Below are 23,847 nucleotides of genomic sequence, written 5' to 3'. Positions count from 1 at the left end.
CATGCCTCGTTCCATAGTGAGGTGTTCCCATAGATGAGATCTTCTGTCTTGTCCTTGTTGAGCTTGAGACAGTTGTCCGTCATCCAGTCAGTGACGTTCATATCAGTGGAAATTGGCTCTGGTGGAGGTGTGGGTTTTCTACCAGCGAGGATGAGCTGGATGTTTGCGTTCAAGTTGAGTTCTTACGATCTGATGATGTTGGCCAGTGTCATGTATTTGTTGAAGAGGATAGGGCTGAAAGACCGTCTTCGGGGGCTCTTGGGTCCGGAGGTGAACAGTGGGATACAGATTCTCTGGGTTGTTCTGGTGAGGAATGAGGCAATCCATTTGAGAGCATCTCCCTTGATTCTGATGTGGTGGAGTCTGTTGATCAAAATGTGATGGAAGACCATGTCAAAAGTGGTTGACTAGTCCAGGAGGATGTGAGCTGCTGTTTCATCCTCGGTCCAGGGGGCACTGATGTCATCGGTAGCTGCTATCAGGGCTGTCTCCAAGTTGTGGTTAGCTTAGAAATTTGATTGAGAGGGGTCCAAGAGGTGGTTATATTCCAGATGTTCGGTTAGTTGCTGGTGGTTGCCTTCTCGAGCCTTCGCTGGAAAGGGGAGCAAAGAGATCGGCCAGGAGTTTTTCGGTTCTGCTGGGTTGCCGGATGGTTTCTTTAGGAGTGGCATGGTTTCAGTCCTCGGGGAAGGAGGCAGAGGTGATGGAGGTGCTCAGGACTTTCTTCAGCTCGTCGTTAATAGTCTTGCTCCTGAGGTCGAATATGTGGTGGGGGCAAGTGTCCATGGGTGCTCCAGAGTGCACATAATGATGGATATTGTGGCTTGAGAGGGTCCCAATGGTTGAGCAGGTGTTATGAGTTTGTATTTGTGAGTGTGAGGGGGCTGATGCTGTCAGCAGTGGAGGGTTGGTGTTTGAAGTTTTCTTAGATGACAGATCTGGTTGTGGAACAAGTTTGACAGGGTGTCACACAGTTCTTGGGAGGGTGTGATGTCCTTCTCTGGGCTGCGGGGATGGAGAACTCCTTCACTATGGTGAAAAGCTCCTTACTGTGGCTTGTGCTGGTTTCTATGTGGGCTGCTAGGGCGTTCTTCTTTGTTTCTTTCAGGAGGCGGTGGTAATGTTTGAGGGCTGTCTTGTGTTATGGGCTCCTTTCTCTTTGCTGGTGCATCACTTTCTTTCTAGTTGTTGGCATTTGCATTTGGTGGTGCGTGGAGATGTGCAGCAGTTGTCAATGCGTCTGGAATTCCGAGGTCTGTGGCGGTGTAGCTGCGCGGGGTGGAAGAACCAGGGGTTTTGGCGCTGGGAATGGTCCTGGAGCAGACTGAAGGTGTACAGTAAAAACTATGGAGTAGATGTGCTATTGAAACAGTTGGTTTGCATATCCGTGCAATTTGTATACCTATTTGAGAAGCGTCATTCAGCTGACAACAGCAAAAATGGATGGATGAAATGCTTCATTTAATCAGAACTACTGTTAATCAGCCAGAGTGCGTTCCATCTTTGCCTGTGCCATTAAAGGCATGACCCATCTGCTGAAAGTCACATTTATACTGACAGGGCCTTTGTGGACCTTTCCGAAAACTTTGAAGCAAAGTATTGGTGTTCCTAAATGAAAAAGGGCAAATGCTAGGTTTTTCGTTGTGATTGGCACATGATGTATAGATCACTGTGGAGAAAATTATTTTTCCTACTGTGATAGCTGTTCCCCTGCTTTCAGGTCTTCTTTCTAGCTCAATGCCTCGCTTCTAATCTCCCATTTTATGCTTGCCCCTTACCCAGACTCTCATCCTATTTTCTCGCTCTCGTCCAGATCTTCTCATGTCCATATCTCCTTATTCCTTTCTTGCACTGACAACTTTGTTACATTTGGTTTATATCTTTAAATGTATTTGAATAGCTGGTGGATGTGCTCGGTAGCTGGTGGATACGGGTGGGTGCGCTCAGAAGCCAGTGGGTGCACATAGTAGCTGGTGTACATGCTCAGTGGTTGGTGGGTGCGCCTAGTCGTTGGTGCACGTGCTCTCTTGATGTGTTCTAGATTATAAGGATGCCAGCTGCAGCATTTGTTAGACGACCGTTATTGTGTTATTGTCGGTGTTAATATAGAGCTCTAATCTACTACTACCTTCAAATTATCACTGCCTTTGTGCGGTAATGGTCCTTTTCTCTTGCTCATCCCTTGCCCCATTGTTAGTCTTTATCTCCTTCCTCTTTCTTCTATACTGTCACTTGTTCCTCACCCTCTCCTTTTCTTTTTTCCTTTTCCTCTGTATTGTCCATGTCCCACTACTTTGTGTTTACATCCCTACCCCAAAGTATAAACACGGAGCCAAACACCAGGCTGGCAGGGTTTGTTTTTAGGTCGAGCCTGGGCAATGTATGCGCTGCTTTGCGAGGCATGCTGTATTCAGGTAGGGGCTTGAAGCTCCACCCACTCTCCGCCCATATTTTTCATTGGCTTGTGTCATTGTCCACTGTAAACTGTGGCTGTTTATTGGTTAATAGGCTTAGTAGTCACTCCTTAGTACCCCCTGTCTCATTTTGTAACCTCCCATAGCGACAGCCTGTTACGTGTGTTAATTACAACCTCCAAGCACTATTTTCTCAAATAGCTTGGTCCACCTGCTGTTGCAGGCAGGACACGCACTCTCCTAACGCTTTTCTTAAATCAAAATTGTATTTGCAATGCAATAAGTCTCTCATTTGCGAGACTTTAAGCTATTGGCATTGTAAATGACAATGCCTTTTATCTGTTTTAAAATCCACTCCTAAATAAAAAGCAGTGTCATTTACAATGCCAATAGCTCAAACTCTCAATGTGAAACCTATTACATTGCAAATGTTTTTTTTTTGTTTTAAATACTCTGAAGGGGAGCCTATGGAATGGCGGCTACATTGACAGCGTATTGATCAAAGAGATGGCTCGTTATTGGACAGGTGTAGACACCAACACCACTCTCCCCCCCCACCCCCCCAAAATGTAATCTGGGTTGTTGGGAGGAATCCCCCCTTTCTTCTCTAGCTGATGCTAAGCAAAGTCTTAACATCAGTCTAGATGCCTGGCTACCCAGAATATACCTTATTTAACAAGCATTATGTTGTATTGAGCTTGCTTGCCTGTTCACAATACACTTTGTTTTATTTTATACTAGTTCCCCTGGTTGCCCAAATCACCTGCCTCCTTTTTATTTGTAGAGCACCTGTCCTTGTCGCACTCGCCCTGATTGAGAGCGGCATGAAGTACGAAGACGCCATCCAGTTCATAAGACAGTAAGTGCCCTGTAGTAAACTTTTGCTGTGTGCCAAGTTGCGAGCCAGCCATACAAGTCACAACATAAATATCCCAGGGCACAGAACACTCTCCCTGGTGAATGCCAAGGAGCAGTTAATACATCTAAAGGGCGGCATGAGTTCTTCCACTGCCATTTGAGATGAAGTTTATTTGGAGAAGCTTTTTTCTCCACTTTGGGACTTGAGCCTGTGACCTCCAAACCAAGCATTGGTTTTCTTAACATTGCTTTTATTCAGCACATTGTGAATTTATATTCATTTAACCATGGTGTTTCTCTTCTAAACAAACGCATAAGTCGCTCAGAGCACACGAGGCCAGAGTTGCTGTTAGCTCATTTAATCCTTGCTATAAGGAGACCAGTCTTGTTTCAATCCAAAAGGGTTGTGATCACACACAACCTTTGTGAATAAAAAACAGAAGGTGAAAACGTACCAAGTTTGTGTCCAAAGAAAATGGAAGTGGCAAGAGAATAGTTATCAATTTCCTTTATAGTAATTTTAAGATTATTCCACTGATAATTCCTAAATAAATGTTGGTATTTTAAGTAATCACTTTGCCGTGTTATCATGCACATAATAAAAAAAATCGGTATTGCAAAGTTCATTCAGACATGGCTGTCAATATTGTTATACTATCTAGATCAATCTATGTTGAAGAGGCACTTGGGCAACTCTGACAACCAATGCTGTGGGAAAATCCATGAACTGTACCAGTCCAAAGCAATTATTAGAAAATGTTGATAAATTGGGGATATCAGGAGTTACTTGAGTGGGAAGAATAGTCTGTATTTTAAATGACACACCAATAACCTGCATTCTTTACCTGCTACTCGAGATACACAAACACATTCAAACAGCCTGGCCGACTCCCCATTTTAGCAAAAGGAAGTTTGCTCCAAAACCCTTCATATGTTGGATCATTTTTTGTTTCCTTTTGAGATACAAAACAATTTCTGGGATCATAGGCACATCTTTGTAATCGTGTATGTAGATGCCTTTTATACAAGCATCGGACACTGACTGCAGTGTGAGCAGATATTTCTTAAGGGCAGGGTGCATGAATTTTCTTAAACCTATGTTACTAATCTAACTCTTCCTACGTAAAAACATATTTTTCTTCGAGAACCAACACTACAAACAAATCTAAGGGAATGCTATGGGCACTGTCTTCTCCCTACTAGGAGAATTTGTTCATGAGCTGCTAGGAAGAGCAAGATCTGGACACAACATGGAATTGTACCCCAATAACCTTGTAGTATGGCTGAAACACGTCGATTACCTTTTCCTTATGTGAAAGGCTTGGAAACCGAATTCAAAACCATTTCACAGGTCATTAAACCAAAATGACTTCAATTCAGCTCCTATTATGAAAACTAGTCGCATCTCTTTAGAGTTCCTAGTTGTCCATTTAGCCATCAATCAAAATCATAGAATGACTTCTTTATAAAGAAGACTGACTACTGGGAACTCTACTTTGCATGACTAAGCAGAGACCCACCTACCTTTTAGGAGCATTGTTCCCCACAATGAGTTCTTGCATGCAAAACACAACTGTAGCTCTGAATCCGGTTTCTTTTCAACACAAATTGAAAGTTTATGCAGATTTAAAGATAAAGGATATATTCGAACAAGCATCAGAGCGTATATAAACACGAGACGAAGAACAGAATGACATTAATACCTTAAATGGTTACTAATATGATTCACTTTATTAGAACATACAACACGCAAGATAATTTGGTACACAAGATTTCCAAGCATTGAAAGATCTTAAGAGGCGATGATGCACTGAGCGAAGCAGTTGGAACAAAACCCGATAGTTACATATAAGAAGAGTTCATCCCACAAAGATAAACTAGTTCATAGTCACAAATTATTACAATTTCCTTTTGGCTCGCACTGAGCTTTTTCATCGTTGGTCAATGCAAGGCCTGCAAGTACAGCACCAGGACGTACAAGATTTGGGCCACGAGCGAACAATCAAAACCAATAAAAATTTAAATTTGTGGTTTTCTCATTTGCCTCTATAAAAATGCTTTGTAGGCAGTACGGGGTTTGCAGTAAAAAGAGAACTTGTTCACATTTGGGCGATCACTAATAAGGACTCCCAATTACAGCACTGTGAAACAATATATGGAGCTGCACAACAATGATTGGACGACTATGAGGTACTTGAAAATGTGATTGTGTAAATAAAAATTCTAAGTGGTAAAGCCGGAACTCGAAGAAGAATTGAGTCCTGTTATATAGTTGATGGTCACTTACTCTGGTATGAATTGTGGTAATCTCTCATTTTCAGGCCAATACATTTCTTTCTGATCTTTTTGTTTGATCAGAACTTTGATCACAAGCTTTAATAACCAGCACAGTACAGTTTTTAACTTTTTTTATCACAAGGCAGTATGAATACACATGGATATGTATCACTCCAAATGTCTTTGGCCATGCATACCATCACTATCAATCATTGTAATGAAATGTTTGATAATGTTGCTAGCATTCCACTGACATTATGGAAATAGACTAATATAGCCAATATTAAATTCTATTTGACTGAGAGAACTAGGTCTATTGATTTAATTTATTTATTGTATTTTAGAAACTTATTGAGCGCACAAATACCAGTGGGTGTCTCGGCGCTGTAATGGGCAATATTTGAACTGCGTTTTGACAAATTTCACAAGTTCATTGTAACTATTAGTAATCCATTCAAAAGCATGAATTGTGAATAATTTGCATATGAACCTGGAAAGAGCCAGGACGTGAGAATATGAAATAGGGGTACTATAGTCCATAATACGATCTAAATTGATTAAGAAACGTACTATTACCAAACAACTATACCTTGGCCTGTACATGGACAATTATTCTGAGCCCTTTTAGTAGCACCATTATTTGCCCAGATTATCAAAATCACGAGTCCTTTCTATGACTAGGAACCCCCAAGTCATTAGGTACCATTACAATAAAGCTTATCCCCCAAAAGTTTGGTTGACTGCCTGGTTTAAGCCACACAGCACCAATAAAACCCACTAATAGATCAGCTTGGCCATTGTAACATGAAGGAGTATACTAAGTCTTTTTACTATGTCCATGATTACATGACAAATGTTATTACCTAAAATGATAGTTAATTGATAATGAATTATAACTATGGAATAATACTTTAATTACTGTGGAGTTATTAATTATGACTAACTTTCATTTTGTATTTTCTTCGGCCCAGTTAAAACAAACTTGGCCAGTTTTCACTTTATATTTTTTAATTCCATGGTTTCCAAGGTGGTCATGTGATCAATGACCTTCCAGGTCGAAATGCATCTTGTCCCCTGGCAGCACGAAATACATGAGTGTTCTCAGCAAGTCTGGAATGGCTTGTTGTGTGTTTGTTCGTAACACTCACCGCTTTTGAACAAAATTGCAGGTACCCGAGATACCTGCAAACGAGCCGTGGTTCACTTAGCTGAGGTTCTCCTAGTTCACAATCCCCATGATATATATAATGGGCACTCTGATATACACAATGGGCACTCCATTGAACAGGAAGGTTACTGTCTCGAATTTCACCTCACTTTCCCCCCTACAAACTGAATTTCAACCTACTGCCATTCACGGAGTTAAAACCGCCTGCCTCCAGGAGGAAGGAGTTCGGGTGCTTTTACAAACTGGCACGATAGAACCAGTACCTGCATGCCAACCCTGCACTGAAGTGCATGTCCTCTACTTTTTACCCTAAAAAAGGATGGCTTCCTCTGGCCAGTCCTTGACCTCTGGCCATTGAACATGTGTATTCTCTCTAAACACTCAGTGCTTAATTTGTAAAATATTAAGTGCAGGTGCTCACATTTTTTAAGAGCCCCCACCCACTTCCTATGGCTCTACCCACTTCCTCCACTGGCTCCACCCACTTACTCTGTCGCTTGTCCCAGATCCTCAACTAGCACTGGTGAAAGCCAGATGTAATAGTGTGAAATAATCTATCCTGCAACCCTAGGTAGGTGGTAGCTGGTGTTCCCCACAGAACTGAAGGTGGGATAGTGATGCGGGTACGCCACTGCTTTAATAATAGGGTTAATCTTAAGTGGTTTTGATAGGCACCCTAGAACAAACGTGGATAGAGGAACTCCTGCTATGACTGAGGCGCAGTGTGCTGGAAGAGAGGGAGGGCTGAGTGATTTGCTTTCAGGGCTGGAAAGGCAGGCAATCCAGTTGCTCAGCCCCTCTGAACATCCTCAAAACCTGTGACACATACTAGGGTAGTCAGATAACACTTGGAACAGCATTACTTTTTGGAAAATACATATGCTAACATGGTCTAATAGCGACGTTTAGTGTTATTTCTGTTTTGGTACCTGCTTGTATAAGTTTATAGTTGTCTTTTTTAGATTCTTGCACTCTGAGGCAGGCCACGAGTTGCATGTGGTGGCGATATCTATAAAACACCACATAACACATTATTGGATAACTGCTCTGAACACTATGCTGAGGCCTCGTGAAGGCAAAGTGAAAATGAACTATGAGGAACTCAAGTTGCAGAGCTGCGATCCCTCGCTTAAGCGGCTGCGTTGCTTTGCTGGAAAGCATTCAACCTTGGGTTTGCAGGGTTTTTTTTACATATTCACAAACTCGACCTGAAGGCATTGGAGCACTACATGAGCACCAGATACATTACAAGCAGGAGAGGTTATGTTTTTTGTAGGCACAGGGAAATTAAGAGATTTGCCCAGAATCACAGGGTGTTCAGTTCACGTCGGTTTATTTATGCAATGCATAATACCTGCATTTATCTCTGCCTGTCGCCCTGTCTCATCATCTAGTATGCGTGACGGTGACACGATTCCTTACATCATGAGATATAATCTTATGAAGTTCCAATACATCATGTATTGTTACGATTACAATATCTTTATTTACTTACTGACTTTTAATTATTCTGAGGCCTGCTGTACGGCACACTGTTTGCTTCATGTGCCTAACGCTGCAGCTGCACACTATGCTGGGGCGGGCAAAAACAAAGTGGGGACACTGATCACATTGATCGACTCAGGACACTTGACTGTTTAACTTCTAGGAGAGACAGGCTACTAATTATTTGCAAGCAGCCATTGGTTATGCACTAGCGCTACAGCCATATCTGAATGCATGTTGGATTTTTCTGTATTATAAATACACAGGAATACGTGTGTTTTCTTAAAGAAGAATCAAGCTTGGAGTTAATGCAAATTATCCCTACTACATGAATAATGACGAATGCGGCGCAGGAGTGTAATCCTCTGAAGCTAGGAGACAGAATTCCCCGACTGTCACCACTGTGTGCCAACGATTTGTTCTATTCATTTCCCATGCTGTAGATCAGCCTGGCACCGTGGCCTTGTCACCCTGTTCCCTAGAGGGAGACCCTCCTCTGCAGAAGGGACGGAAGGAAAGCAATATCTGCCCTTGCAGGGGAGGCAATGAGTGTAATGCGAAGAACCCACGAGGGAAGCAAGAGATCTGTGAAGGTGCACGGCCTACCTAAGAATCACAGAGCCTGCTACCCGTCAGCAACATGCTTCATGGCCAGTAAACACTATTTTATTTGCCAATAAATATCATCTTTTAGGCACAACTTAAAACACTTACAACATTGGCATGCCAAATAAATAAGTACAGAACACTAAAAGCACAGGTGGCACAAATTAACTCTTTCATAATATGGATATGAGGGTGAGAGAATGCACAAAGAGCACTGTAAGTACGAAAACTGTAAAGGTCCCAAGATATATTGAACATGCCCGCCCCCCCACCTCCCCCTTCCAAAGAAATAGTTGTGCAAGGACGATTTCGGAAGGTGTTTTAACCCCGAGTTTTTTGGTGGACACTGAGGATTAGCTCCGTCCTGCTGCGCTAGGTGCATAGGATCAAGGCAAAGAATGTAAACTTACCGCACATGTTGTGGCCTCGCTCGAAGAAGATCGTGGTCTGCTAATACACAGGCCCAGACTACGGCGGAATAAGCAGGACCCACTGCCGAAAGAAAGACGTACAGCAGGCAAATTATGTGCTGGTGCACCACGTGCACTCAGCAATATAACAGAGCAGCCAATGAACAACTGTCAAACTTTCCCTCAGCCAGTCTCAAGCCCATAGTAAAGTATCCTAACAAACAGCCAATTACAAACAAGCAGTGAAAAGTTCCCGCACGTGAATGCGAGGCATCATCCAACCAATCCACCACGGGGAGCAGAATACTTTAATAAAGCCCTGTGCCATCGCGGAGATAACTTCTCTTTAGTCAAAATGTCAAATACAAAGTGTGGTTACCTTATTAACAAGTGTACGCTGACACCAACCAAGCAAATACATGGATTAGGGCAGGCAGCATAGAAAGCAGTTGAACAGAATTCATGGGCTGCTTTTACTGTTCCATCATGCAAAGCCTTATTATTTTACATAATAAAAAGCACCGACCTGATCCTGCCTCCCTGCTGGGCCGTTGAGAGCACCGAGGTCAGGAGGAGCAGGAGCTGTGCAGAACTGCCCCTCCCCCGTGTGAGTCAGTGTGTGTGATGAAAGCGCGCGCGCCGAGCCGGCGCCGCAGCCACTATTTGCCACATTATAGAGCTGAGAGCAGAGATGATCTGTTTAACTATTTAGGAGCTCAGCAAACACGTCTCTCGGAGTCTGAGCACCAGAAAGCCCTTGCACAGGCGCCGCTGGTGGCGCGCAATGGCAGGTGGCAAAATGCATGACCATTTGAGCGGGCTCCTTAACTTATGTGCAAATACACGAACAATACAAACACATCCATAGTGGTCATAGACCCGGCCCTGAGAAATATGTGATGGTGCTAAGCACCGGAAGGCACCGGCACAAATTAAGCACTGTAAACACTTACACATGGTTAGTCTGCAACATTTTACCTGCTACTCCAAGGCAACTTCATGCTAGCACTGCATCTCAAAGACATACTTTCCTTCCGGATCCGCTGTGGATGACCCGACCAGTTCAAGGTGTTACCCTTGGCAGTCACTACAGGTCCAAAGATGTTCACAAAGTGCCCTGTGGGGTAGCAGTGGATAAGTGCAGGAAGTCCCATACTTGTGTAACTGGCTGATCAGGGAGTGCTGCCTACGAAAATGCCCAGCACACACCCCAAGCATTGTCTCTACTTCTTAGCCTAGATTTCACAATCAATGGGAAAAAAAATCTATCTTGTTAGCTGTTGCAAATTCAATCCGTCCTCTGGTCAGTCTTCAGTGCAATGGCAGGCAGGGCATTCCCCATTGAGCAGAGGATGATAGCATGCCAACAGTTGCTGCCTCTTTTTCAGACACACTGCATTATTACTGTTTGAGCTGTCCTAAAACTGTTGGGGATGATAGCTTCACGCATGGCAACTGTACTGTACACCAGATTTCACATACAACTGCTTCAGGAATGTGGCACAAGGCAGATGGCACAAGCGAAAGGGCATCAGGAGTATCTACTCTTGGTAACAACCAGGGTCCAGCATTCTCAGCTTGAGTAGAACCGCAAGAATCTGTTCGGCAGACCCTTTCAGACTCCCATCTGCAAGTGAATCTCACCACCGATAAGTCGTGAGATGGGGAGCTTGCCTCTGTGAGGTGCCCCACAGCACCAGGTGTGCCACAAAAACTATCTGGAGTTTCAAGGCATCAGACTAGCCTTGAAAGTGTTCCTCCCACTTACACAGGAGGAAACCGATCACATCCCTTCCATGATCTATAACCAGAAGCAGGAGGACATCCACTGCTCCTCAGGTCTCTGCTTCAGCACAAAATATTTGGCACTGGCAATTCAACAACAACATTCACCTGTTGGTGAAGCATTTTCCAGGAGTGTGTAACAACTTTGTGGACCTGCTCAACAAGACATATTACAAATTCATGATTGGGAACTCCCCCAAAATGTCATTAACAAGTACTTCCAGTGGTGGGGGAATCCAATAGACCTGTTCCCCACGCCCAAAACCTCGATGTGCCAAACCTTGTCATCCAGGTACCCACACCCATGGTCCATGGGCAATGGACTGTGGAAGAACTGGTCATGGTATTTGTATAAATACCTTTCTTCAAGACCTTCATGGACGGTCTAAAGTAGGTAATACTTTTAAACACTGCTCGGACAGCTTTCTGGAACCTCAACCGCTCGCGTCTCATGGGTCTTCATTTGAACCACTGCACTCATGTCACCTGCAGTTATTTTCTTGGACGGACATTTTTTTACTCCCTCTGACAAATTGATGAGTTTCAAACTTTTGCAGCCTAAAAACTATTTTAGGTTCACAAAGATAGGACAGTTCTTTGTTCCAAGCCCAAATTTCTGCCCAAGGTTATTTCTCCTTTACACATGAACCAAATGGTTGAGCTGCAGGTATTCTTCCCACAGTCTGATTATATAGCAGAAAGGGACCTCCAGACTCTGAATGTTAATAGAGTATTTATGCACTACATTAATAGAACTAAGCCCTTTAGAAAGTGTACTTTTGCCAAACCACAAAAGGGGCAGTGCCCTCTCTAAAGCTGGCATTGCTAAGTGAATACCTGAGTGCATCCTAACTTACTATGCCAAGGCCAATTGCAAACTCCCTGTCCCCCCACTCTAGCTGCAAAAAGGGTTCAACACCTGCTTTTGTGGGTGGCATCCCATTAATGGATATTTTCAAGGCTGCTACTTGGTTAATCTAAACACCTACTCCAAGTGTTAATGTGTCGACTGCCTTTTTCAGACATCTGCATCATTTGCTCATTAGCCGGCGCTTTGGGGAGTGACTGCTTTATAGTCTGTCGGAGCATGTGTATCTACACCCAGACACGCTACAAACAGAAAATATTACTGATCATGTAACCATTTATTTTGCAGCGTGAATCTTTCTGGATTCACTATGCTGTGCATATTCCGCGGTCTTGTGGTTGGGTCCGGATTCGTAGTCTTTTCTTTGTGTTTTTTTTTTTTTTTTTCGTCGCCCAGGTGGGCGTCGGCGTCACCCCTTCCTGGGTGCATTTCCGGTGACGTCGGCATGCTTCCTGCGGAAGCTCCCACCCTTGGGCGCCATCTTCGGATTCTTTTTTCCGCGGTCGGATCTGGATCGTTCCCGTTGGGCTCCAGACATTTTTGGAGAAAGTACTAGGAAAAGATTGAAATTCGAGAAGATATCGAAAGAAGAAGACTACGAAAGACTTCACCAAACACTGCCCGGCGAAAAGAAGGAGAAATCATCGAGGACTTCGACGATCGTCGACGTTCGCGCGGCCAGGGAGGCCTAAACACTCTATGATGGACAACACGCCGTTCAAGTTCTGCCCTAACTGCCACCACAAGTTCGCGCAGAAAGACCAACACCCGGTTTGCAACCTTTGTTTACCGGTAGAACACAGAAGCGAGGACTGCAACGCCTGCTCCGTCTTCGCCCCGAAGACCCTTCGTGTGAGGAAGAGCCAGAGGGTAGCGCACGCCACCCTCCAAGGAAAAGCCCCGACGCCATCGCTGTACGAGCTGGGGATGTCCTCGGAGGAAGAGGACAACGCTGCCGCCGAAGACGACGGCTACACGGTCGTAGAGACCGATTACACGAAGACATCTGATAAGGTAGGAGACTCGTCGTTCCCCAAGAGCACGAGAGACTCCGAGTCTCGAAAAAACGAGGGGAAGACCCCGAAAGCGCCAACGCAGAGACACCTGGCGTCCGCGGCTACCCACAGGCCCAGCGGATCCTCTGAGAAGGAGTCCCTGGCGCCGAGAGCTGTTGAGCAGCAGAAGTCGTCGAAGATCGTCCCCGAAAAGGACCGATCGACGTCGAGGGAGAAAGACCCTAAAGCCTCGACGCCGTACAAGGACCCGAAACCCAGTTCGACGTCCAAGTCCTCGACGCCGAAACTCTCGCAGTCGAGCCAGGCGCTGAAGAGAGTGGCCGAACAATCCGGCGCGGACAACGCAGCCGAGATGGAAAAGAAAAGATGGCGACTACAAGCCGAAATAGAGAACATCTTGCAGCGGAAAAAAGATTTCGACGCCAAGATGAGAGCCTTCACGATCCCCCACAAGACCAAGCCACCCATGCAGGAAATGGTCGAGGAGGAAGAGGAACAGGTCGAAGAACATGAGCCTGGCACCGAAATGGTCGACGACCAAGAAGAGGACGAGAATCCCTACGAGGCTTACAGCTATGAGGGGGAAGAGGACAGCAGGTTGGACGCCGAGTCGGCCACCTCTGACCCACAGGAGGAGGATTACTTGGATGTCGACACCGAAAGCCCAGAAGAGGCGGTCGACACATACCCCTCGAAGCCATCGCCGCCAGACGACATCGGAGCTTACAACTCGGTGATAACGTCGGCGGCAACAGCTTTCAAGCTCAAGCTCGACGAGGAGAAGCAGAAAGCAGACTTTCTCCTCGAGACATTACTCCCCATGCAAACAAGGAGCCAGTATCTACCTATGCTCGACAGCGTCTTGGCGCAGGGGATGGAAGCTTTCAGGGAGCCCGCAACATGCAAGGCAGTTACTCCCAGAACCGAAAAAAAGTACAAACATTCATCGAAGGACCCAGCCTACATCCGAGGCGTGGTCTCAGCTGACTCGATCATCACAGCCACAGCAAGGAAGAGGGCTAACGTGGCCACTACTTCTGGACCACCTCCTGATAAGGAGAGCAAGAGGATGGACTTAGTGGGCAGAAGGATCAAACGGAATGCCGCAACCCAATGGCGCATGGCTAATTCCAATGCCCTCATAAACAGGCACATGTACCAGATAATGGAGGAGCTAGGGAAACTGCTGAAAGACCTACCCCAGGAGGCCAGGCAGAAGGCCGAGAAACTGGTGGAAGACGGGAAGAATGCGGCAAATTGTTGCCTCAAGACGGCCCTGGATGGTGCAGACACCTTCAGCAGGCTCATGATGATGGGTGTCACGGAAAGAAGACACGCATGGCTCAGAATCTCGGGCTTAAAGCCAGAAGTCCAACACAGCATCTTGAACACTCCGTTCAACGGCGAGACGCTGTTCGGGACAACAGTTGACGACAAACTCAGTCAACTAAAGAAAGACAATGAAACTGCGCGATCCATGGGAGCCTTGCAGTGCAGAGGCAGCAAAAGGGGCACCCAGTCAGGGAGGCCCGGCGGAAGAGGTGGAAACCAGCCAGGTACTTCACACCAGGCTTTCCAACAGACGCACCAGGTGGACTCGCAGGCGCAACAGAGTCAACAGAAGCAGTCCTGGCAGTACCAGTCAAGGGGCCAGTCCTTTCGAGGGAGAGGAAATGGACGAGGACAGCATAAAAGAGGGGGCCAGCAGCCCGCCTCTAAATGACTTCAGAGTCACCCGTGTGCCCGCCCACAGAAAAGATCCCAGGGGGCAGCACGTACAAAGGGGTCAGGACACAATGGACAACTACTACCACCACGTAACACCAGTGGGTGGAAGATTAAGACTCTATCTCCAGGAATGGAGAGAGATCACATCAGACAAATGGACTCTAAACATCATCCAATACGGGTACTGCTTAGAATTGGAAGGGAGACCAACAAGCAGGAGACCAAAGCGAAAGCAACTAACAAACGATCAGCTGCAGCGGCTTCAGGAAGAAGCAGGAGAGCTCCTTCAAAAGGAGGCCATCGAACGGGTTCCCTTCAAAGAAAGAAACAAGGGAATATACTCGACGTATTTCCTCGTGCCAAAGGTCGACGAGACAATGAGACCCATTCTGGACCTCAGGTTCCTGAACACATTCATAAGAACGCAAAAATTCAAAATGACCTCCCTGCAGGAGGTGCTGCCGCAATTGCAGATTGGGGACTTCATGGTCACAATAGACCTCAAGGACGCTTACCTGCACATCCCAGTGAACGTAAAGCACAAGCATATGCTCAGGTTCACGATCGGAGAAAGCCACTACCAGTTCACAACACTAGCCATCGGGCTAAAATCAGTTCCGAGGGTCTTCACAAAGTGCCTCGCGGCAGGCGCAGCGCACCTACGAAGGCAGGGAATACACGTATACCCTTACCTGGACGACTGGTTAGTGAAAGCAAACTCGTACCAGAAATGCAAGAAAGACGCACATACAGTGACAAACGCTAATAAACCTGGGGTTCTCCATCCATTGGAAAAAATCATCAATGGAGCCGGAACAGGTGAAGATCTTCTTGGGGGCACAGATCAACACCTTGCAGGGCAGAGTGTTCCCCAGCAACAAGAGAGCAGGGGCCCTGGTGAGGGAAGCTCGCCTCTACCGGAAGGGACAAGCTTGGACAGTGAGGACTGCGAGCAAGATCTTGGGGATGATGGCATCATGCATCCACCTGGTACCAAACGTACGACTGCACATGAGACCCATCCAAGAATGGCTCCAGGAACAATGGTCACAAGCTTCAGGGAGTTGGGAGGATCTAGTGGTTGTGACGCACGCAGTGCAGAAGGAAATGGCATGGTGGACCATGGAGAACATAGCAAAGGGAAAGCCTCTTACACCCCCAACACCAACAGTGACCATCACCACAGACGCATCCCTGAGGGGATGGGGCGCTCACATGGAAGAGCTCAAAGTCGCTCTGTGGACACCAGCAGATGCGTCGAAGCACATCAATTATCTAGAGTTGAAAACAATCTTCCTTGCATTGAAAGCCTTCCAAACAAGACTGTACAAGCAGAGGGTGTTGCTGCAGACAGACAACACAACAGCGATGTTCTACATCAACAAGCAGGGTGGAACACAGTCAACAACGCTTTCGACACTGGCGCAGGAGATATGGAGATGGGCCATCCCCCTCAGGATAGACCTACTGGCCATACACCTACCAGGGAAGGAGAACATTCAGGCAGACTGGCTGAGCAGACAGACATCGACATCCCACGAGTGGGAGCTCAATGCCCAGGAGACAAAGTGGTTGTTCAACAAGTGGGGAACGCCATCAGTGGACCTGTTTGCAACACGCCAGAATGCCAAATGCCGAAGCTTCGCATCCAGACAACCCGAAGAAGGGTCCCTTGGGAATGCCCTATGGATAGATTGGTCCGGGACATTTGCCTACGCTTTTCCCCCCGATAGCACTGATACACAGAGTACTGAGCAAGTGCAGAGCGAGCAACATGACCCTGATACTGGTCGCACCACAGTGGGCCAGACAGACATGGTACTCGCAGATCATGGAGATGGCACAGAGTCCACCCCACAGATTCGGCAGAAGAAAATACCTGCTCTCCATGCACAACGGAGAGGTACTACACCCAGAGCCAGAGAGCCTGAGCCTGGGGGCGTGGCTCCTGAGGACATAGAATTCGCACACTTGAGACTGCCTGAGAGCACCCTCAGGGTCCTTCGGGTGGCACGAAGGCCCAGCACACGGAAGTGCTACGGGGCAAAGTGGAAGAGGTTCACAATATGGTGCAGGAAGGAAAGACCTCACAATAGAATGAAGGACTCCACAGTGCTGAAATACCTCACGCACTTACTGGAGAAAAAACTCAGCTCGTCCTCCTTAAGAGTCCACTTGGCAGCGATAGTCGCCTATACAAGGGGTGAGATGGGCAGGAGCTTCTTCACGTCACAGGTTGTGAAGAGATTCCTGGAAGGAGCGAAGAATATCGCACCACCCATGCGGTTGCCACCACCGGCATGGAACTTGAACATAGTCCTGACGGAACTCATGAAGGAGCCCTTTGAACCGCTCCACAAGGCCTCACTAGAGATGCTGACCATGAAGACAGCCTTCTTGGTTGCAATAACGTCCCTACGACGAGTGAGCGAGCTTCAGGCGCTAACTCTGCAGGAACCATACATACAAATACACAATGACAGGGTTGTGATGAGAACTGACCCACACTTCTTGCCAAAGGTGGTGTCCAGATTCCATATGAACCAGTCCATACAGATTCCGAGTTTTTTCCAAAAACCAACAAATAGCGCAGAGCGAGCCCTTCACACGCTAGACGCCAGAAGGGCGGTCCTGCACTATATCGAGAGGACAAAAGGACACAGGAAGACAAAGCAGTCATTCGCCAACAGTTTCATGGGTAAGGCTGTAACAAAGAACACTATTGCACGATGGATCGCGCAAACAATCCAACTCTGCCACAAGCGGGCAGGGCAAGAACTAGCAGAGGGACCACCTGCCCACTCCACTAGGAAAAAGGGTGCAACAATAGCCTTCCTGGCTAATACACCCATACAAGACATATGCCTGGCGGCAACATGGGCTTCAGTGCACACATTCACGAAGCACTACTGCGTTGGATGTTCAAATGAACAAAGCACAAGTTGGACAAAAGGTGCTCCAGCACATATTCAAGAACCAAAGCTCATCTTCTACCCAGCCGCCACAGAAATGAGAAACCGCTACAAAATTTATGCACAGCATAGTGAATCCAGAAAGATTCACGCTGCAAAACGAATTGTCGGTGTAGTTTTGCAGCTTGATGATCTTTCTGGATTCACTAGCGAACCCACCCACCTCCGCCAGAAAGATGAGGCTGGAGAGAGAAAGAGGTGGTCAAAAAAAAAAACAAAAAAATGACTTTATATACAAAGCGGTTAAAAGAAGTTTCACCTACATACAACATTGCCATCACTTCGGAGACGAAAGAAACACGGAAAAAAGAACCCGAAGATGGCGCCCAAGGGTGGGAGCTTCCGCAGGAAGCATGCCGACGTCACCGGAAGTACACCCAGGAAGGGGTGATGCCAACGCCCACCTGGGCGACGAAAAAAAAAAAAAAAAAACAAAGAAAAGACTACGAATCCGGACCCAACCACAAGACCGCGGAATATGCACAGCATAGTGAATCCAGAAAAGATCATCAAGCTGCAAAACTACACCGACAGGTGAACTATTCGTTCATAGCTTGCAGATCCACATGCACCTACCCTCATCCCCAAAACAAGGGGGGGATTACGTATATTTTACAGGTTCTTTAACTCCCTCTAATATGCACACCATACTGTCTTCAGCACCACACTCCACTTAAACTACTTGCCTGCTGAGCAGAACCACAATCTAAGGTGGAGTCCGCGTACTGGGGCATTTTAGACCAAGTGGAGTCACATCCCATCTCATGATTAAAACTTTTATGAAGAAAAACAAGTTTGAAAAGTCTGGGCTCAATACTAGATAGCAGGAGAATGCAGAGCATGTGAATATGTAGCACTAAAAATAGATGGTTACAGGTCAAGTAGTATTTTCCATGTGTATGTTATGTTGATTTGTATACCACACTAATTACTTGAGAGCGTATCCAGGAACTTGGGCAGGTGTTGGTTTGCGGTCCCCAATGTGCTTACATGAAGAGTCAGGTCTTTTGGAACTCAAGAAGTGATGAGGAGGCTCTGATGTGTTGAGGGACGTTCATGTATTGTGTGCGATATCGGAGAATGTGTAACCTCCAGATTTGCTTTTTCGCATGCAGGGAGTGTGCGCAGAGCGTAGGAGTCGGGTGGGTGGGTGAAAGTATTTGTGGCTGCTCAGGATATTCTGGTCCTGTTTTGTGTAGGGGTTTGTATGTGTGCGTAAGAAGTTTGAATTGGCTGCACTGGTGAATGGAAATTCAGTGAAGATTCCTGAGGTGCGGCGGGGGAGGTGGAGTATGAGTGCTGCATCAGTGTTGTAGATGATCTTGAGACTGAGTTGTTTGGAGATTCTGGCGTAGTGATGTTGTAGTCCAGCCTGCTGGTGAGGTATATGCGCACATACCTGTGTTGGGTCATTGTTTTTCTATATATCGCTTCTTTCTCCCTTTTCTGATTTTATTTTATTTATTTATTGATTTTTCTTGCTATGGGTCAGTCTGATGAAGAAAAATAAGTACAGGTCTCTAAGTGTGAGTTCTGCTTTCTACCACCCTCCTTTCCATTTCGTAAAGCATTCATATTTTGTGTTAACGCACCAAAAATTGGCTGTGTCACTGGCATTTCATAATATTTCAAGCAGGCACACTGCCATAGCACTGTCATTTGTACTCTCAAATGTCACTTTTCTGTCCTCCTGATCAGTATCCAATCTAATGGTGTATGATGAACTGCATCGCTGCGGCGGTTATTTTTGCGCTGTGCGGCTTTTTTCTAAAAGCCGCGTTACATGACGAGATCAGCTCGTCATCCGCACACGACCACCGTGGCTGATGACGAGCTGAGCTCGTCATCAGCAGCGAAGGGGTTAAAGTGTAAACCTAGCTGGGTAGAAAGAGCACTGTATGTGAAAGCAGAGATGGGGAATGATTCAAGATCCAATACATTGCAATGGACAGTGCGCTCCTTGGGTTTCTCCCAATGGTGGTAGAACGGCATGTATTCTTAAAGCAAGCATTCACACCAGAGCTATCTTGGCACTGAGTAACAGTTGCCCTTGAGTTGGACAACTCAGTGTTTTCATTTTATCGACCTATGAAGAAGGCTGTGTGGACCCACCAGGATTCAAACCTGTGAAGTTCTATTCAAATTCCTGCAGTGGATGCATTAGTCCAGTCATGAACCCCGGCTTGGGTCTATGCTTGCCTTAGGATGAGTGTAGCGAGTGAGTTTGGGCTGCAAAATGGAGCCCTAGTTCACTCGAGCGCTTAGATGTTGTTTGCCTCCTACTGGCTGCCTATTTACACAACCTGAACATGCATGCAATTCGTTGGCAATCTGTGTATTTAAATCCTCATTATTTACCTAATTATCAAGTTTCTAAGGCCTTACAGGCTTATGACGCTCGAAGCCTGCAGCTCTTTACTGTGCAGCGGATCCAGCTTCACACGACTAAAGTGACAGACCTGCAATACAATGCAAAGATCCAAGCCTGCTCATGGGCTGAGTGTAAAAATCCAGTCCAGTTAGCAGCGCATGGTAAAACAATCGACCAGTAACGAGAGGTATTTGCAAATATCTTTCTCCATTTTATGCATAAGGCAAAGCTTGGAAAGTTAGTCAACTCGTAACCAACGTCAACTAATAAGAGTATTTCATGGACCCCCTTGGTTAGAATATTTGCCTTGTATGAAAAACTGAATTGTTTTTTGTTTGGAACAAGACAGCGGTCGATTTCCTTAGGATTTACAAAGGTTGTCTCTGCTTCCCTTTGTTTACTTTTGGGTCTTATTACTACTTTACCTCATGCATGGGTGGTTAACGAACTGTAATAGTAGTCTCCAGACCCAACAAGTTTCATCCTATTTCTGTTTTTCATTATTCCCTTCAGTAGGGCGGCTGCTTACAATAGGACGTGTGGCTCCCTGGAGGGATTTGCCTTACTCAATGTATAGATTGAGTCGATCACTTCCCTGGACTGTCTTTGTGTTGCGTTTGTTTGGCCAGGCTGGGGTTGATGCTCCTCACCATTGACTCCAGATTCTATTCTCTATTTCTGTGGCAGGCTGAGACGCGCGGAGGAGTCTGCCCACTGTACTCGGGAAGGATCCAGAGCTTCTGGTGTGACTGCATCCTGAGAATCAGAGCAGAGGAAGCCTATCTTTACTGAAGGTCTCTGATGGCAGATAGCTCTAGGAAAGACCCTTGTTTCAAAGTACACCCAAGGTGGTATGGAATTCACACAGTAAGGGCTGGTAAGTTCGCTTTGGATTAGTCTGGCGGTCTAGTGATCTCACAGGATTCATCCACAGGCAGCTAGTGTCCGCTGAATTTGATTTGGATGGTGTCCCTTGCACTCCACATTGTAATCTTCTGGTAAGGAAGAGGGGGCATTTCCAGTGCCTTTGTATTCCCACGAACAACCGTCTTTGGGCAGAGGAACATATGAAGACCCTATTACTATGGGTGACCTTTTCTTTGGCTGAGACATTTCGAGGACTTGAAGCTTCTCCGATGGTCAGCAAGGTCTGTACAGATCCATGATGTTCAGCAGCCCATTGCTGCGTGTATTGTAAACGTGTGAAGAAGGACCTCTTAACGCAACTCCTTTTTCCCTGCATCCATGCCCCCTTAGTAGTGGAAAACCAGGAACCACGGTCAAACACCTGAAAATAAAAAATAAAAAACGTGGTACAAAACACACCAGTTGAACTAATGCACAGAACAAGGGTTAGAAGTCATGAAACTGAGAAAATATCTAAGGAACTAAGCAGTGTTATTGTCTCCACCTGTGGAGAGGTACATTTTAGTGAAACCATGCCTTCCTAGCAATGCACTTCTGGTGTTCAAGTATGCTGGGGAACATAGACGGTGCCCTAGTAGGGAATTAGTTTCCCAACACACACACACACACACAATGTCAGGATGATGGAGGCAGAGGTACTGCGGAGACCAGGCCCAGAAAACCCAAATTAAAGATGAGTAACCCTTGGCTTGGAAGGCAGGCATTGAAACGTCAGCATAGCGTGTCCTTCAAGTAGGAGGCAAAGAATGATCCTAGGCATAAGCAGTCTGGGTGTTGGAGCGGAGGGGTGGCTGAGCCGTGGCTCACCAGGAGTGATCACTTGGTGCCATGGAGCAGTCTATGGGACTTGGAAGCAACTTGCCATGGGGTGAGAACTATGGCCAGTGTACAGAGTTGTCCATTGCAGTTGGACTATTCTCCAGGCCCTCCCGGGGAACATATTGAAATGCAGAACTGTATTCATCCAGTATGCCACTGCTGTGCGCCTCTATGGCACAGGGTCACATTGTAGATGGCACATGATGCAATGTAACAAAAAAATGGTTAGCCCACATACCTAGGAGCATGATTTATGGTGATGTAGCACTTTTTATGCATACAACACCAAAGTGGACAGCGCTATGCACCCCTCTTGAAGATGCAGTCCCTTTTGTTCCATTATTCAGGATATATCTCGCTTGCTGGGCTCAAGCTGTGCTGAGAAGGATGGCTGTGTACACTCCAGATACAACTAGAACACAATGTCCTGAAAGGTGAAAGTCAATAGACCATTATAGATAGCATGCACATAGCATTACTTAGGTGGACAAGAAGGAGATTACTCATTTTTAAATCAAAAGGTAATTATTCATCTTTATGTGGTAACATTAGTTTCAAGGTCGGATATATACAGTTAAGAACAGCACTGCATAGAATGTAATGACAACCACATGGAACTTGGTGCAACAAACGTGAATAAAAAGTGCAGGTGGCGACGCAAGTGAAAGGAGAACAGCGTAGTTGGCGCACTGTGCATAAGGTGCAGACTATTTACAGTGAGTGGCTTAACGGCGCATGTGACATAGTGATATCACAGTGGGCACAATTGATTTGATTTGAATCTAGAGCCATGAAGGAGAAGTGCGCCTATTGGTCAGGCTGTTAGGTCGACGGCGTTTCGATCCGGAGCATTTTGGATCATCATCAGGACTGGTTGCCTGAATTAGGAAGTGCTGGAAGGATCCTGGAAGAGTGGAATCCTTGTAACCCACAATTGGGGGATGACTTAAGGCAGCCTGGGGAGTCTCAGTATAATTAGAGTCTGGACTGCTGGTAGGAGCTAGCTGTAGAGTTTGGCGCTCGAACCGGCCGTAGGGATCAGCCGTGCTTGGTTTGCATTTGCTGGGGAGCTCAGCGTTCTTGCCGGCCGTAAGGATCAGCCGTGCTTCGTGTGCGCTGATTTAATCAGCGCGTCTCCGCGGTCATCGGGGAGGGAAAGGCCGTCCATCACCACCCCCTTTTGTACCGCTTTTGGCCACCATAAGTGTGGCAGGGTATGCTCAGACGTGAGTCCCTTGCTCACTTTGCCACTAGATTCAAGCAAGCCGGGCTGAAGACGGCTGGAATGCCAGAAACCGGTCCTCGGAAGCTTGTTTCCGGTCCAGGGAAGACATGGCTTGGCAGTTCGGGCTGGACTGTTCCCATGAGGCACAGGGTGAGACTGATTTGCATATAGCCATGTCTGAACTGAGGTGGCAGAGTGGGCTAAAGAACGGTGATGGATTAAACCCAGATCTTTTGACTGGGTGTGAGTGTTTGATTCAGATGCTCCGTCCATCACCACCACCCCCTTTTGTACCGCTGATTGCCAATCACTGCCTTGCTGCCAGTGGAGCAGAGGGTGTCTGTATCTGGTAACTTCAGGTGTTTTCCTCAAGCACCTCTTGCTGCGAATGATGGTGGGGCATGGAGTGCAGTACTGCAGCCCAAGGCAGGGTTTACCATCTTTTCATCCATCCGCTCACGGTTTGTGCTTCTTCTTCACTCAAGAGCTTAGCAGTAGTGTTTGTGGGTGACTTGCTTTGACAGCCCTATCTGCACCGGACCTGAGATACAGGAGAGATGCACTGGATCAACACAACAGCCACTGATGACTTAGTTTCTTTCACACGATCACCATCGTAGGGCGAATGCATTTATAGGCCATGGCCTTGCATTTCAAAGTGAAGTTCTGGGCAAGAACACCGTTTGGTGCATTGCAATATGTATATTTTACTGGTGGTCCTTGTTTGGTATTTTTTACATTTTTATTTTAACTCCATTTATTTATTGCCCCCTCCCCTCTCCGAGATGCACTTTTTCTGACTTTATTGCGCTCCTTTTACTGAACTTTGGTGCAGTGATCGATTTACCAAGGAATATTGTTTTAATCTCCTTTAATGTAAATGTTTGTATTATTCATGTATGAGAGTGGGAGTTTGGT

General features: G+C 46.3%; 1 protein-coding gene across 2 annotated transcripts in view; it reads left to right on the top strand.

The window, feature by feature from the left end:
- The window catches only part of PTP4A3 (protein tyrosine phosphatase 4A3), a 191,530-nt gene that overhangs the window by 162,973 nt on the left and 4,710 nt on the right, over nucleotides 1–23,847 (top strand). For both annotated transcript variants that reach the window (XM_086966278.1, XM_086966279.1), the window contains exon 5: nucleotides 3,199–3,273. In XM_086966278.1, the coding sequence (XP_086822404.1) occupies nucleotides 3,199–3,273 (75 nt within the window). The remainder of the gene's footprint in view (nucleotides 1–3,198; nucleotides 3,274–23,847) is intronic.

This window comes from Lissotriton vulgaris, chromosome 4_1 (assembly GCF_964263255.1).
Source record: "Lissotriton vulgaris chromosome 4_1, aLisVul1.2, whole genome shotgun sequence".
Lineage (NCBI taxonomy): Eukaryota > Metazoa > Chordata > Amphibia > Caudata > Salamandridae > Lissotriton > Lissotriton vulgaris.
This window is presented reverse-complemented; position numbering and strand designations above follow the sequence as displayed.